At 55.5% G+C, this 14,045-nt stretch overlaps 1 protein-coding gene across 5 annotated transcripts in view; it reads right to left on the reverse strand.

The window, feature by feature from the left end:
* Positions 1-14,045, reverse strand: part of pan (transcription factor pangolin) — a 227,348-nt gene that overhangs the window by 36,650 nt on the left and 176,653 nt on the right. For all 5 annotated transcript variants that reach the window (XM_089583200.1, XM_089583199.1, XM_089583198.1 and 2 more), the window contains 2 exons: positions 9,926-10,058; positions 6,462-6,552 (listed from right to left, as the gene is read on the reverse strand). In XM_089583200.1, coding sequence (XP_089439326.1) covers positions 6,462-6,552; positions 9,926-10,058 — 224 coding nt within the window. The remainder of the gene's footprint in view (positions 1-6,461; positions 6,553-9,925; positions 10,059-14,045) is intronic.

Raw genomic sequence — 14,045 nt, forward strand, 5'->3', positions numbered from 1 at the left:
ATCGCGTTCAAAAAAAGAAAAACAAAAAAAAAAACACGGGAGGGAGTCAAGGCTCACAGCATTCGTATCGTATCCCATTCGGAGAAGTGGAGCCTTCCGTCCGCCCTTGTTCCATTGGCAACGCACCGCTGCAGTGCTTTTGAACTACGAGCCTGCGCTAATCAGTAGGCCAAGAAGATTTTTCGTTGGTGAGATGGGCACGCAGCTAAACAACACTCCACGAGGCTCATCGCCGCCTTGCGTACGCGGCTACAGTGGACGCCCCCCACGGAAACGTCCAGGACTAGGCTCCGCTTTCAATGCTTTTCTCGCCAAGGGTGCCTCGACGAAAAGAGAGCATCGCGTACTGTTTCCTCATCATGACGACGACCCGCATGAGGCGCTCCGCATCGGAGACTGGAGGCGACGGAGCGCCCCGAGCGGTGCATGCGGGCGCCGTGCGGACCGAGTGCAGAGGCAGCGCCTAATCGTTACGAAAGAGAGAGCCGCCCTGGGCACCGCGCAGTCATCGCGGCAGGTCCGCAGCGACTCGACGCGCGCCCTCCTGTCGGCAAGGTGCTCCGATTTAGATGCACGGCGCGCAGGGGAGAGGCGAGGAGAGGGATGGGTCTGCAGTACGCGCAGGTGCAGCGAGGGCGGCTTCCCCACTTGGCGAGGCTCGAGAGGGAGGCCGATGCCCGCGCGGTTTCCGATCGCCTCCGGCGAGCGGGGTGCCAGCTTCGCTGCAGCGCCGCGGCGCTCGCGGAGAAGCGCTCTTCGCCCGCCAATTACCCTAACAAGCCCGCGCGAGACTCCGGAGTTCATGCATCGCCGTCGCCGCCGACAGCGCACGCGCGCGAGTCGCCCGGTGCTCAGGAATTTCGGGACGCCCCGATCAATACGGCGCTTCGGCAGCCACCGGAGGCAGGGTGTGTTCGCCCAGCTAAATTAGGCGCCTGGAAGGAAATGGAACGGGGCGGAGGTTCACGGTGAGCACAGGCGCCTTCTTTCGGGCAGGGAGTACGCCTGGTCCGCACGACAAAATCGAGGGGGCGTCGTGCCTAATATAAAGGCGCGTCAAGAGGGGCGGAGGAGACGCCAATCTTTGCGAACCTCCAAAGGTAGAATAAATGCGGCGACGCTCGGAGTCGCGGAACGAACAGCTATTAAGCGAACACGCAGCTGCAAAAAAAAAAAAAAAAAAAAAATCGCAGCCACCCGACAAGACACTACTCTCACCATTGAAGGCCGCAAACGAGGCGCGCACGGATGCGGGAATGCAAACGGGCTCGGCGGGAAAGGAAGCCTCGGAGACATCGCCGCGCGACCGCCAAAACACGCCGCAGAGCGCGGCAAATGCAGCGACGGGAGCTGCGCGCGCTTTTCGTCAACGCCAGCCGGGGAACGAGTGCGCGAGGAGAGTCTGCGGAGGGGGGCCGCTCGATCGCGGCAAGTGCATTCGTGTTCCCGGCTCGGGAAGAGGAGCCTCCCCGCCACTCGCTTAGGGTTGAGTGCTCGGTGTGCGGGCTCGCCCGCATAGGATATTCCGCCCGCGGGCAAATTGAACGACCGCGGCGGCTTCGAGTGGATCCCCCCTCCCGAGGCATCGCGCCACTTTTCCCACCGCCCTCCTCCGTCTTCCCGGGATGCTTAGGTTTTACATATACGTGCGCACGCCACACAGCACCGCGAGCATGCATACTCCGCACGGGTCAATCAGGCACTTTCCCCGGCGCACGATGCGAGTCGAGGAACAGTTTTACAGTAATACGGGAGCAAACAGATGACTGACGTCAAACTCGGCGCTGCCAGTTACGCGACTAATGATTCCAGTTCCGGCGCCACACAAACGCCGCCATTCATCTCGGCTTTCTTTTTGCTTTTTTTTTATCTTTACAGCTTTGGCTGTAAGTAAACAACTTCCGTGTCGCAGTACGTCATAATCGATAATTATCGCGTTCTTCTGCTGGCCACAGAAACAACGGCTACCCAGTATATCACCACCATTTGGACTTCATCGCCTCTTGGGAAGGTAGTTTAAAAGTCTAGTAGTTTTCCCTCCCCCCCCCCTTTTTTTTTTTGTTCGTGGAAGTGGTGGCTTGAAGCAGCTAGATCTAGCAAAGACACGGGAAAAGCGTCTCGAAGCTGCCTCTCCCAGGCTTTGCGCCACTCTTAAAAGACATATGAAAGGAACTTCTCCGTCCAGAACCAATGCATTCACATCGAGCGCGAGCACCAGAATATCCGACAAGGTAAGTTGCTGGGCGAGTTGGTTCCGATACTCCATGACTACAGCGCAACGAACGGGACAAGAAGAAGGACCACATCGCTGTGTTGTGTCCCTGCCTGTGTCCTTCTTCTTGTCCCGTTCGTTGCGCTGTAGTCATGGAGTATCAGAATATCCGATTTTATGGCTTCTTTACACAAAAAGCAGACGCACACCCAAATTGAACGCGCTGCCGCGACTCAAACTGAACAATCAGGTTCCCATTCTGTTCTGCCCACCAAGACCCTGAAAAAACGCCAGCGCAGAAACGCAGAACTTTGCGAAAAAAAAAAAGGGTGGCGCAAATATGCTACGGAAATCGGCTGTCAAATTCTCAGACACCGGAAGGCAGGAATCCTTTCCGTTATCATATAACACGCAGGTTTTTGTTTCTTCGGCGGTTACAAGCTTCGTCCGTTCAAACTGCAGGCCACACTCATTCCTAAGAATGACAGAAGGTAAGCTAATGGGCAGAAATGACCGCGGCGTGAACGGCACCTAATCAGCAACATTGCTCGAATTTCCAGAGATCGCTATCTCTGTCTATTCCTCCACTAACCGGCTTCCGCATAGCGGTAGCACAATGACGTCACTACAGCCTCGCCTCGCCCAAACTCCGCTTTACCTCGGCGCGCTGTATATCTCCGCACCATCTCGGTATCTGGGTAATGCGAAACAATTTCACTGCCGCCGAAGGCTGGAGACAATAACGGCAAAAGCGAAAAAAAAAAGAAGGAAGGCGTGGGTGAAGGGCGGCAGCGCGCACCCCGCCAATTAGGACAGTGCGTTTCCCACGCTACCGGGCACACAGACACAATCGCCGACACCCCCGGCATTACAGCTGCGTAGCAACGCCGTCCTCCCGAGGCTGCCGAGACCCTTTCACCGCTTGTGCGGAGACTCCGCCCCCGAAGGCTGTACACGTCCCTCGCTTTCTCCTACTTTCCTTTCCGCGTCTGGTTTCGAGCCTTTCGTCAAAGATGCCATTATTCTCGGCACCGAATTAAGAGTAATGAGAAGCAAACGCCCAACGAAGAAAAAAGCGAGCCGATTCGATTAGTGAGAAGCGCGCGTGAATCAGATCCAAGCAGCGCCCCACTCACTGTCCATGCACGACGGTGCGGCAACGAAGACACGCAGTCAGCCCATGTAAGGGGGAGGAAGGGAAAATAAAGGAAAAAAGAGCAGCGAACACAGAAGGCAGAGAGAGAATAAAAGAACAGAAAGGTTAACCAAGAGTATCAGGAAGAACACTGCGAGGCAGTGAACATGCAACAAGGCGGCACAAGAACCCGAAAGAACGAGAACGAAAGAAAGGCGAGAAAAGAGAAAGAAAAGGAGCCAGAAAGGCGGCCTCGGAGAAGAGCAAGAGCAGGGCCTCTTGGCGATGCCTCGGAGATTAATCGTTAATTCATGCTCCTCCGAGATTCCTCTCCATTTGCAATTCAATCCTCGACCCCCGGGCCCGGCAACCTCCCGCCCTCGCTTGGTAATTAGGTTTTCTCCCTCGAGGAGCAGGCCTTCGTCTCGCGAATTACAGCGAAAAACGTGAGTGCCTCGCGATGAAGACGAAAGTGTCAAGGGAGAAGAAGAAGCCGGGCCCAGCGGAGGAGGCCGCGCAATCCGCCAGGCATCGTCGCCCGGCCCGCGCGGACCCGGGTACCGGAGTCGCCGCCGCCGGTCCGCAGTCGGCGGACTCCCGAACAGCGATCGCCACTCTCCGCAGCCCGATGCCACCACGAGTCAGCAACGCCGCTGTGAAGGGCGCAAGGTTTTCGACATGCCTCGAACGAGACGGGCACGCAAAAGGGCCGGTGTTCCGTGAAGCACGTTGCATGCCGCAACCGATTAGTGCGAGTTGACGTGAAGATCGCTCGGAGCCTGGGATGAAAACGGGCTCCTTCGCATCGCATTCGGCAATGACGACCATAAAACGACAATGTTGGCCCCCGGGCCCAAGTGGGGAGGAGTGAGGAAAATGGCTAGACCCTCGGAAATAAAGTTTATTTCGGCTTCCCGCTCTGCTAACCCCAAACCGAAGCGTGAGACGCTGAAACGAGACACAGCAACGTACGGCTTTGAACTGACGATGCAAAAGACCAGAGTGACGTATTTCCGCAGCCCTCACTCCCGGTGACGTTGGTGGCGCACTGTCACCCGAGTACCAGCCGGACCCTCCGCTGGGATGGGGGTGGGTTAACGCGATCCCGTCCTTCGTCATAATTTTTTTTTTTTCTTTCCGTCCTCTCTTACGCCAACGCCGGTATTCATGCCAGCGCATAAATAGCGGCCCGCAGCACTGGGGGGAGAGAGCCACCTCTCCCCGGCATCTTTTCTCCGCTCACACCGGAGGTCTCGGCTTTCGAGCGCACGTGGGAAGCTGCCGCAATCGCCTCCGGCACAGCTCGCGTCCGGCGTTCGCATGGCCGTCTCGCGGCGACTTCCGCTTGGTGCCGCGGTGGCAGAGGCGCTCTCGCCCGCACTTGCGATACGAGCCGCGAGAACCATACTCGTCGGCGCTGACCATGACGAGGAAGTGGCCGGCGGGTCGCTGCTTTTACACGGGCGGGCTACGTTACGTCGTACGTGGAGCTACCGGGAATGCGAGCCTTTATACGACACACTAGCGACACCCTTCGGTCTCCAAAGCTTAGCTCCCAGGAAAGAACCCTGTTACGAAGTTATGAACTGCAAGTATTTCGTCACTAGCGGCCCCTGCATTGCAATACACGCTGCAGAAAAAAAATAGTACTAATTAAAAAAAACTAAATTTTTGATCATTTCTGAGGGTCACAGAACGATGAGTCTGTGCAAAAATACTCTGCCGCACACAATAGATCAAGAGAAAAAAATCAAAAATGCTCCATCCCCTGCCATGGCAGCAGTGCGACCACAGGAATTTCAGGTTGTTTAGCATTTAGGGTTAGCTACACCAAACGTTTCAGCAGGCCTCGGGAGCCTATGGCGGCTGGCATTTCGGCCTTGATTTGATTCATATGATAGAAAAGCCTTTCTCCGGAACAACGTGAGCGACAGATACACACCTAAGAGCACAAACAACTATTCCCATTTGATTCATCATTCATTTTTACAGCTTGCGTTGTACACTCATGGGCAAAAGTTTAACGGATGCAAATTCGCGGAAAATAATTCATTCCTGCGCTGCCTCGCCAGCAAGTCAGTTGGCATTTGTTCCAGCGGATGGACCACGCATGTCCCGTGATGTGTCTATGCTTTTCATTGAATTCCGTTCGCAGATCTCGCAGAATTTTTCTTTTTCAGCAAACTCACAATCCTGTAAACTTTTGCCCGTGACTGTACACGTGATAAGCCAGGCATTGCAGGGCTAAACGGTGGTCATACAGCGCGATTTTGCAAGTCCTGCAAAGCCGCACACAGGAACGGGAACGTAAATCAGGGGCAGATTTATGAAGGACAGGGGCAAGCTGTTACATCAGCGAATGTTTCGACAAAAGAGAGAGAGTGTGTGGAGATTACATTCATGGTGATGGGGATGATCGGCGCTGTAGTCGGGTGCAATTTAAGTTCGCAGTGAAGCTCGATCCGCCCACATTCAGGACCCCCGAACAGAATTCCTCCACAACTAAACAGGTGTCCGTTGTTAAAAACTTTTCTTGTCATCCAAACAAGAAGCTAATCACAAGAAAAAAAAAACTCTAAGCACAGGAATTTGGGCACCTCTCTTGTTTAATAAAGTCGAACACTAAAAAGCCGATCTGATTATTGTTGCGATTTGCTAGCGGAGTAATACAGGACGCCGCGGACCGCGGTCCAGTGTTAACAAAAGCTGTTTCTTTTTTAAGTTGTATCCTATTACAGTTGGTTAACAACATTGTGGTGACAACGGAGTTAGGCAGAGGCACGGGCTATGTGCTCGTGGGCAGTCACATGATCACAGATGCTCGACAGTCACGACTACTACTACTACTAAGCTAGCGCTGTAAAAAAAAGGAGGGTAGACAGTGATACCCCTCCCCCCTCTATATTTTGCGATGCTCGCAGTGCATCTGCTCCTGCGCAGAAGCCTGTCCCACACTGCACACGCGCGAATCGGACCGAGGCCCTCCAATCGATGCAGGATTGCGCCGTCGCTGCAGATCCGGCCGCAACTCTGCCCGCCCACAGCGAGAGCAAAGGGTGCGTTGGCCCCTCGCGGGGCAGGCGCGCCCTCCGCTGGACAGACAGCCTCACTCACCAGTGCAGTTGTTGCGCAAACTCCTGGGAAAACATGCTATGCGTGTACTGGCCCGGCGAGGTGAGGGGGTACACGGACGGCCTCGGGATACCTGCGGGAGAGAAGAAGAGTGTGGTTTATGGGGATTTAACGTCCCAAAGCGACTCAGGCTATGAGAGACGCCGTAGTGAGGGGCTCCGGAAATTTCGACCACCTGGGGTTCTTTAACATGCACGGACATCGCACAGTATACGGGCACCTAGAATTTCACTTCCATCGAAATTCGACCGCCGCGGCCGGGATCGAACCCGCGTCTTTCGGGCCAGCAGCCGAACGCCATAACCACTGAGCCACCGCGGCGGCAGAATAAGATAAAAAAAAGTCAAAGAAAAGCATGCTCAACAAGAGTTTGACAATTGCGACCAAGCAGCGCAACCCACATGGCACACTTTCGCGTTACTGAGCTTACTTAGCACTCAACGCGACCAGCTCCTTCGCTTGCGGCTCACCGTTACGTGCGCTTCGCACGAGGTCGCCGCGAGAAAAATACAGATATTAGTTTGGGCTTAAAAAGGAATAAGAAAAAAAAGTGCCCTGCCCGCACCGTCATACGACACAACGGGCTAATACAGTGCGAGTCACGAGAAAATCAGCATCGCTTTCGTCGCTTTGATGAGAAAGCGTAACCGCTGCAGAGAGACAGTGCAAGCTTTTGCGCCGCATTGCGCAATGGAGACGACATGCAGAGACTCCCACCCACTGTCACAGTCCATTAAAGAACCTCACGCTATGCGCCTCCTTTCAGTCCCTGCTTCATTCGTTTCCCCACAGCGCGGTTCGGGCGTCCACCGAGAACCCGACAATTGCTGCACCTTTCCTTTCCCCACGAGGGATTTGCATGCAGCACGTGTAGCGCCCCCGGTGGTGACGCCGATCCCCGGCGTGTCGTCCAAATGGCGCCGACGGCGCACTCAGATGCCCGGCACGGAGGGGGGGCAAGCGGCGGCGCAGCCAAAAATATTTACACTGCGCTCCGGTGGAAAGGAAAGCAGGCGAGCCCGGGTCCGAGGGGAGGCGTGCCGGAAGCACGGCGGCCGTTTGCAAGGCCGAACGCATCCCCCCCAAGGGCCAGAAGGGGCCCCGCGGGCCTGCAGCCAAGGCGTAAATATTTGCAGCAGCCAGGGCAGCAGCAGAGGCGCACTGCACGCTCGCGAGGGGCACACAACACACGCTACGGTTCGCGGCAAAACAAGCGCCGCCGCAGCCGCCCAGGCGCCGATCCACGGCGGCGAGAAGGTCGGAAGGAGCCACTCTGCCTGTCTGCCCCGCCATCCTCTTTTTTACTGCGTGTACGGAGGCATGCGCGGGGAGGTGGGGGGTTGCTCGATATGCCTGAATTCAAGCTGCACATTTCCTGCCTGCGTGCTGACCCGGTCAAAGCTACATGTTTCCAAATTCGTACGATCCCCATTGCGCCTTGTGCGGGGAAGTGTCTAACTTGTACCACACGATATGGGCATGCCAGAGCAGTCCAGGTATCCCAAGGATCAGTGACGCAACAACTGAGGACTGGGAGGTCGGAACTGAGGCCGCAACTCAGGTCGGAAGACCAGCTCTCGGTGGTGAACCGGGCCAGAGCGGCGGCAAAAGCCAATGGGCTCCTGGAATGAGGGCCCACCACACTAACTGCGATTTATTCTCTGCGTCAAACGTCTTCCTCACTCGTGTGACGCAGGAAACTCACCGTTAGAAAATACGTTGCTCAAACGCGCCGCGCTCTGTGCACACCGCTACAGGGCCACGTTAAGGCTACGAATGAAATAACAGCATCCACGCACACTGCACAGGATCGATAGATTTTTCTTTTCTGGCTAGGACTCGCACGGGGTCGTTCTAATGATCAGAGCTGCTGACGTTGCGCACGAGAGGCGTTACTGCAAAGGACAGCACGGGTCAGGACGGCACCGCCGCCAGGAACGCGCACTGTCGGGCCGGCATCCTGTCGGCGCGCAGTCCCTACAGCGAGGCGGCCGCGTGGCTTGCCAGCGCAGATCTGTCACTGGAATCAGCGTCCGCTCTCCTCGGCGCGGCCTTCCGGGCACGGCCCAGAGACCACGGCAGCCGGCCGGCCATCGGAGATACATAAGCGACGTTAATGCGCTTATCGGAAAGGGAACCGGACCTCAGTGGGTCCCCCCTTCCGTACGCGGGACTGCGCGCCAAAGACCGTTATGTCTGGGCGAGCCCCGCTGCTGCCGACCACTATCTGCGCGTCCACGCAGCCCCTATCGGGCAGCTCCGCATACGCGCCATTATACGGGCCGTGTCCGCCGTTATCGAGTCGCGGGCTCGACTAATGCCGCCGCCCATCTCCCCGCGCGATGCCGGCCGTCGCGACGGACGGTCTCCCGCGCGCCGACGCCGCACTGGACCCTTGTTCCCAGGCGCGGCCAGCCCAGTTGCGAAACGACAGTCACCGGATCAAGACGCCCGCGCGACGCCAAATGTCGCGATACGGGCTCCGTGGCAGGTGAGCCGATACGACTCCCGCGGAAGACGCTCGACCGGCCGCCAGAATAACGAGCGGGCACTGCAGTGTGGACGCCCACAACCAGAGACGGTGCCCACCCTTCTGCTCGGCTTCCTGTTTTTTTTTTTCTTCTTCCTCTTACCAGCCTACTGCCTCCCAACCAGTCTGCACGCTAAAGGCGCGTCCGGCCGTCCACCGCGGCGCTCGAAACACCAAGAAAACCTCCGGGACGCGGCGCTCGAGCCCCCCTCTCCGCGTGGCGCGCAACGAAAACCAAGACGCGCCAGGCGAAAAGGCGGGGAGGGGGCGTCGGTGCCCAATGCGGTTAGCGTGAGCCAACAAGACGCCAAGGATACCGAGCGGGATCGGATCAGCGGCAACGGCGGCGGCGGCGAAATCAGATTGCGCCCCGAGCTTGCGCGACAGCGGCGAGCAGGGCCGCTCGTTTTGCTCCGCATTCCGGCCAAAGTTTCTTGGTCTTCTCGAGCCTCGTCGATACGATAACAGGGCCCGACCGAAGGCGTTCCGCGAATGCCGCCGCTGCGGAGGAGGGCTTTTGCGCGCACCTAACGACGTTTTCCCGTTTGCGCCGGCCGAAATAAGACGCCGGATCCCCTTCGATCCCGGCGCCTATTTGGGCTCCTCTTTCTCCCCTGCCACCGCCGCCGCGGAGTTGGAAAATTACCCCGCCTCGAGCACCGCGCACGGCGGAAAATTGCATTTCGGCCCCGAAAGATGGAAGCGCGCGCACTCGGGCTGCTGCACCCCTTTCCCGCTAACGCTGTAACCCGCGGCTCGGCGGCCGCGCGACACCGCGGCCCTCCCGGGCGATGCCACCGCGAAGGGCGTCGCCAACCTGTGACGCAGGTCACCTGAAATAGGTAATCTTTCTACGCTGCTGTCCCCGACACGCTGTGCGCCGGGTGACCGCAGGCTGCATGGGGAGCGCACTTACCCGTCTTGGGGTCGATGTGGACCGGCGGGATGCCCATGTGCGCGGGTGGCGGCTGCGAAAAGGGCTCGTTGTACACCACGAAGTTGAGCGGGGAGCCCGGGTGGGGAGGAGCCACCATCGGGCCCTTGCTCGCCTGCGAAGAGAAGAACGCGGAGGGTCACCCGATGAGACGTCACCACACGCCATGACACTTCATCATGCGTCTAATAGACGACTAAGCACTTCAAACTGCATCACATATGACTTTAAAAAATAACGGCGACCAGGATGACGGTATTGGGAATTCTCTTAAGACTTTATCTATTTACAACTTCACTGCCCACTACGACGCACAGGAGGAGACATTAATCATGAACTGTTTTTTTTTCTTATTACCTTTTTTCTGCATGATTCGTTATTATGGACAGTTGGCTTTATGGACAGTTTTGCTCGGCAACTGGAGTGTCCACATTAACGAGGCATGACTGCACAGCACAGAAAAAAAAACAAGTGTCGAAAACCCAGTGCGTGGACTATCGAGTGTATTTAAAATCCGTGAAAGTGTTTCCTACCATTTCCGCGTATTATTTTCTAGAGTAACGCTTTCCTTACTCTTTCTCCATGTTAGTTCCCGCTGAGACCACGTCGCTTGTACGCTTCCCACCCCTCAGTGATTTCGGAAAAGAAAAAAAAAGAATTTAGCGGGTGTAAACAGGATTCTACGCACAAAAATTTTAGGACGTGCCCAAGCGGTGACTCCTATATACCGCGAATCTCGGACGAGCAGCTGGACGCTTGCATCTTGGAATTCAACTGCTGCTGCGAATATACTGCAGTCGCCGTCAGTTATTTCTTTTAAGGATTCGGAGGAGGTCAAAGAGACGACAAAAGAATTTGGCGCCCTATTTAACTAGTAATTTGCGTGATAACAGCAACAGCTAACCGCCTGTCTCGCCAGCAGCGCCCGTTTATAAGCAATCACACGGGCTAGAATCTTTGTAATGGCTGTAGTGAAGTTCGCGCGCGGTGCTGCACATTGTTTGCCGCATCCGGTTCGCGTTAGTGGAATGCCCATTATGTTCTTTCTCTTGGGCCCTCCGCACAACCGCAGAGAGAAGGGGTGAGCTCAACCCAGCGGGATACGGGGGCGCCGGATAGCGGAGGATTACGGGAAAGGTCAAACTTCCGACAGGGACAGATTCATTAGGTCGCATCCTGTGTGCACGTGCTTGCGGCGAGGATGATCCTCGTCACAGTGCGTGGCTTTGGTCCCATATCTGCAGCGGCGTGCGTTGACAGCTTGAAGCGCGGTCAACAGGATATTGCCACGCTAGCTGCAAGCATGAGGAGCGGCGATGCTGAACAGATGGGTTGAAGTGACTTTCCTTGAACTTGGGTCAACCGGACGTTGGGAAAGTGAGTGTTCGCGAAGCTCGCAGCAGGAAAGCATAATTATCCGAAATCGTGATGGTAGAAAGTGTACATATGTGTACGGTGTCGCGATGAGTTACCTTCTTTCCCCAATCATTAATTGGTTGTGTTGTCCTTTCCGGATTGTTGATTGGTGATGTTTTCCTTTCCCCAATAATCTATTGGGTGGATGTTTCTGTGGTTACCTGATTGGTTATTCTCCCCACCGAGGGCGGGGACATAGGTTTTAAAACCAGCTGTTTCGGCAGGACCGAGGGCTGGTTTCGTCACGTAGAGCTACCAGCCAATCAAGTGTAAATATGTTTTCTCCTTGCTTGTATCTTCCTTTGTGCTTTTAATTGTTATAAAAAAGTTAACCTCTCCCGAAGTGTCCCCTTGCAATGTGATTGAGCAATTCGAATCTGCAAGACGTCAAGCATCCTACAACAATTATCATCAACCCAATTTCCCTCTACGAGATCCAGAGGGGATATCAACTGCTGTGTTTTTCAGACGTGTTATTTCTTTAAAATACTATGCACAGGAGTCGAACGAATGACTTCGTCATTCGAAGGGTCTCTCGTGTGTGCGCGCTACGCGTTGCACTGCCACAAAAGGTGGCTGTTGACATTCGTCTCTGCCGCAACGGGCCCATTCTCCCCTTTCTTTAGCGGAATGCTCGCAGCGTCTCCCTTGTCCGACGCGTCGAGATCCCGTCGCTAGAGTGCCCCATCGCCTCAGGGCGGCTTCCCACATCCCGCTAAAGTAACAAATTATCTAACGTGCATGACCCTCACGGTCTCAAGTCTGCAAGAACGCTGACAACCGCGGAGGACCCGCTGAAGAATGTCCAGTGCGCTAAGGGTAGTGGTGGTGGTGGGGGGCGGGGGAGTGGAGAGGGAGAAACCCCCCTGTGGAAAGGGATTTGGATTACTTTGTTATTTGCTTTCTGGGTTCGAGATTTTGCCCAACCCTCAGGGGCTGTTATAAGGATCTCATTGGTTTATGGAAGCATGGGGTGGGTCACCCGGAATGGCCGCCCCAGCGTCATTATTAACGGAACCCTTAAAATAGGATGAAAAAGCATCGAACAGCAGTTTAGGTTGAGGCTCCGTGCTAAGCACGTATTACAAAAAAAAAAAAAAAACACCTAGGGTGTAACCGAAACCTTCGGTCGATAAGTAAGGTCTTCAAGTGTTACGTCTTTGTGACTTATGTAACTTCAGTTTGCCCTTGTGCATTGTTGTAAATACATTTCTAAGTCGTCATCGCCTCCCGCTTCATCACCGACGAACCATCCCGTTTGGAGAGGTCTGAACCCCTCGGAAGAAAGGTAACGAACCGATCTAAAATTTACTGGGGTGATCAACTCAATTGATGCGGAGGAAATGCGATATCACTCATCTTACCCTTCTTCCCTTCCTGTGTGTTACCGTTCTGCAGCCTGGACCACGAGCTGCACCACTACGACTACAACCGCTGCTCGAAACATCAAACCCATTACGATCCCAATCACTGTCACCTGCCACTGAAGTGTCCTTAACAAGTTGCTATCGCCGGTTTTTCATTCATTCATAGCTGGTGCGTCATTACTGCTGGTGTTACGTGAAGAGGTGACAGTTTCTATGTTAACCCCACCCCTTTTGTAATACTACTAATCGGAGGAAGGTGGGGGGGGGGGGACGCAGTTTACCGTTCCCCTATGCCTTCCTTCTACACTACCGCGACGGTTAATCTCGTCACGTCACACTGCGGCACTGGCTTGCCTGGATGGCAGAAAGTAATCTGGAGCCAGTATGACTGTCCTCAACTAAAAGAGCTTTGCTGTTCACAGCACCATGACCAACACGAAAACTGAAAAGGTGACGCCACTCGAATAGCGAAGCGTTACGAGGTCTCGCGATTGATGGCACTAGCACGGCCAAGAAAAAAAAAAAGCAAATGCAATAGCAGTTCCAAGTGCGCAGCGTCCAAAGGAATGAAACGGTTTTTGAACCTATAGGCTGCGCGGGTGCGTCGCTGAAGCGCCCGACCACCGCTTGTCGTGGGGAAAAAAAAGTTATATAATAATAAACGGCCAGCGGCTGCAAACATCGATTGCTCAGCCTCAAACGAATTCATACTTTATCGTGTCAACGGGTTCTCGGGCGCCCACCATACCGCCCTCTTCTTGGTCCCGCCCGCCAGCGATTTCCACTCTCAACGGATCGCCTCATCTGCCTCGTATTGCACAAACTGTGCCAACGCGATCAATTTTTCACACACCCAAGCGGACCCCGAAGCCACAATCCGTTAAGCCCCAGTCATATACGCGAAAGGCACTTTGCTTCCCGCGAAGCAAGCGAGGAAGGAGAACGGGGGAAAGACAAAAAGAAAAAAAAAACGCAACACCACAGCGAGGCCCGCCATCAATCCTCGTACAACCCGGGTATCTGCGCAGAAGTATCAAAGCCCCGCAGCCACAGAGCACAAAACTACGGCGGAACCGCAATCGGAGGAGGCCCTGCCCGCTGGAAACGAATGGCCGATCGCCGATTCACAAGTCAAACACAGCGCGTTTACTCAGGCCGGGCGAACAGCGGGGGCGCCGCAGGCTGCGAAGGCGGCTCTGCCCTCCCGCGCCCTTTCGGCCCAGGGGCGAGGATCTCCTCGGCTGTGCGCGAGCGGTCCCGATGCCTCGGGGGGCCCCGGTGCGCGAACCCCGATGTCCGGAGGCAACGGCGGCGCTGCC

The sequence above is a fragment of the Amblyomma mixtum genome, chromosome 3, assembly GCF_055824585.1.
Source record: "Amblyomma mixtum isolate Tamu chromosome 3, ASM5582458v1, whole genome shotgun sequence".
In the NCBI taxonomy this organism is placed as follows: Eukaryota; Metazoa; Arthropoda; class Arachnida; order Ixodida; family Ixodidae; genus Amblyomma; species Amblyomma mixtum.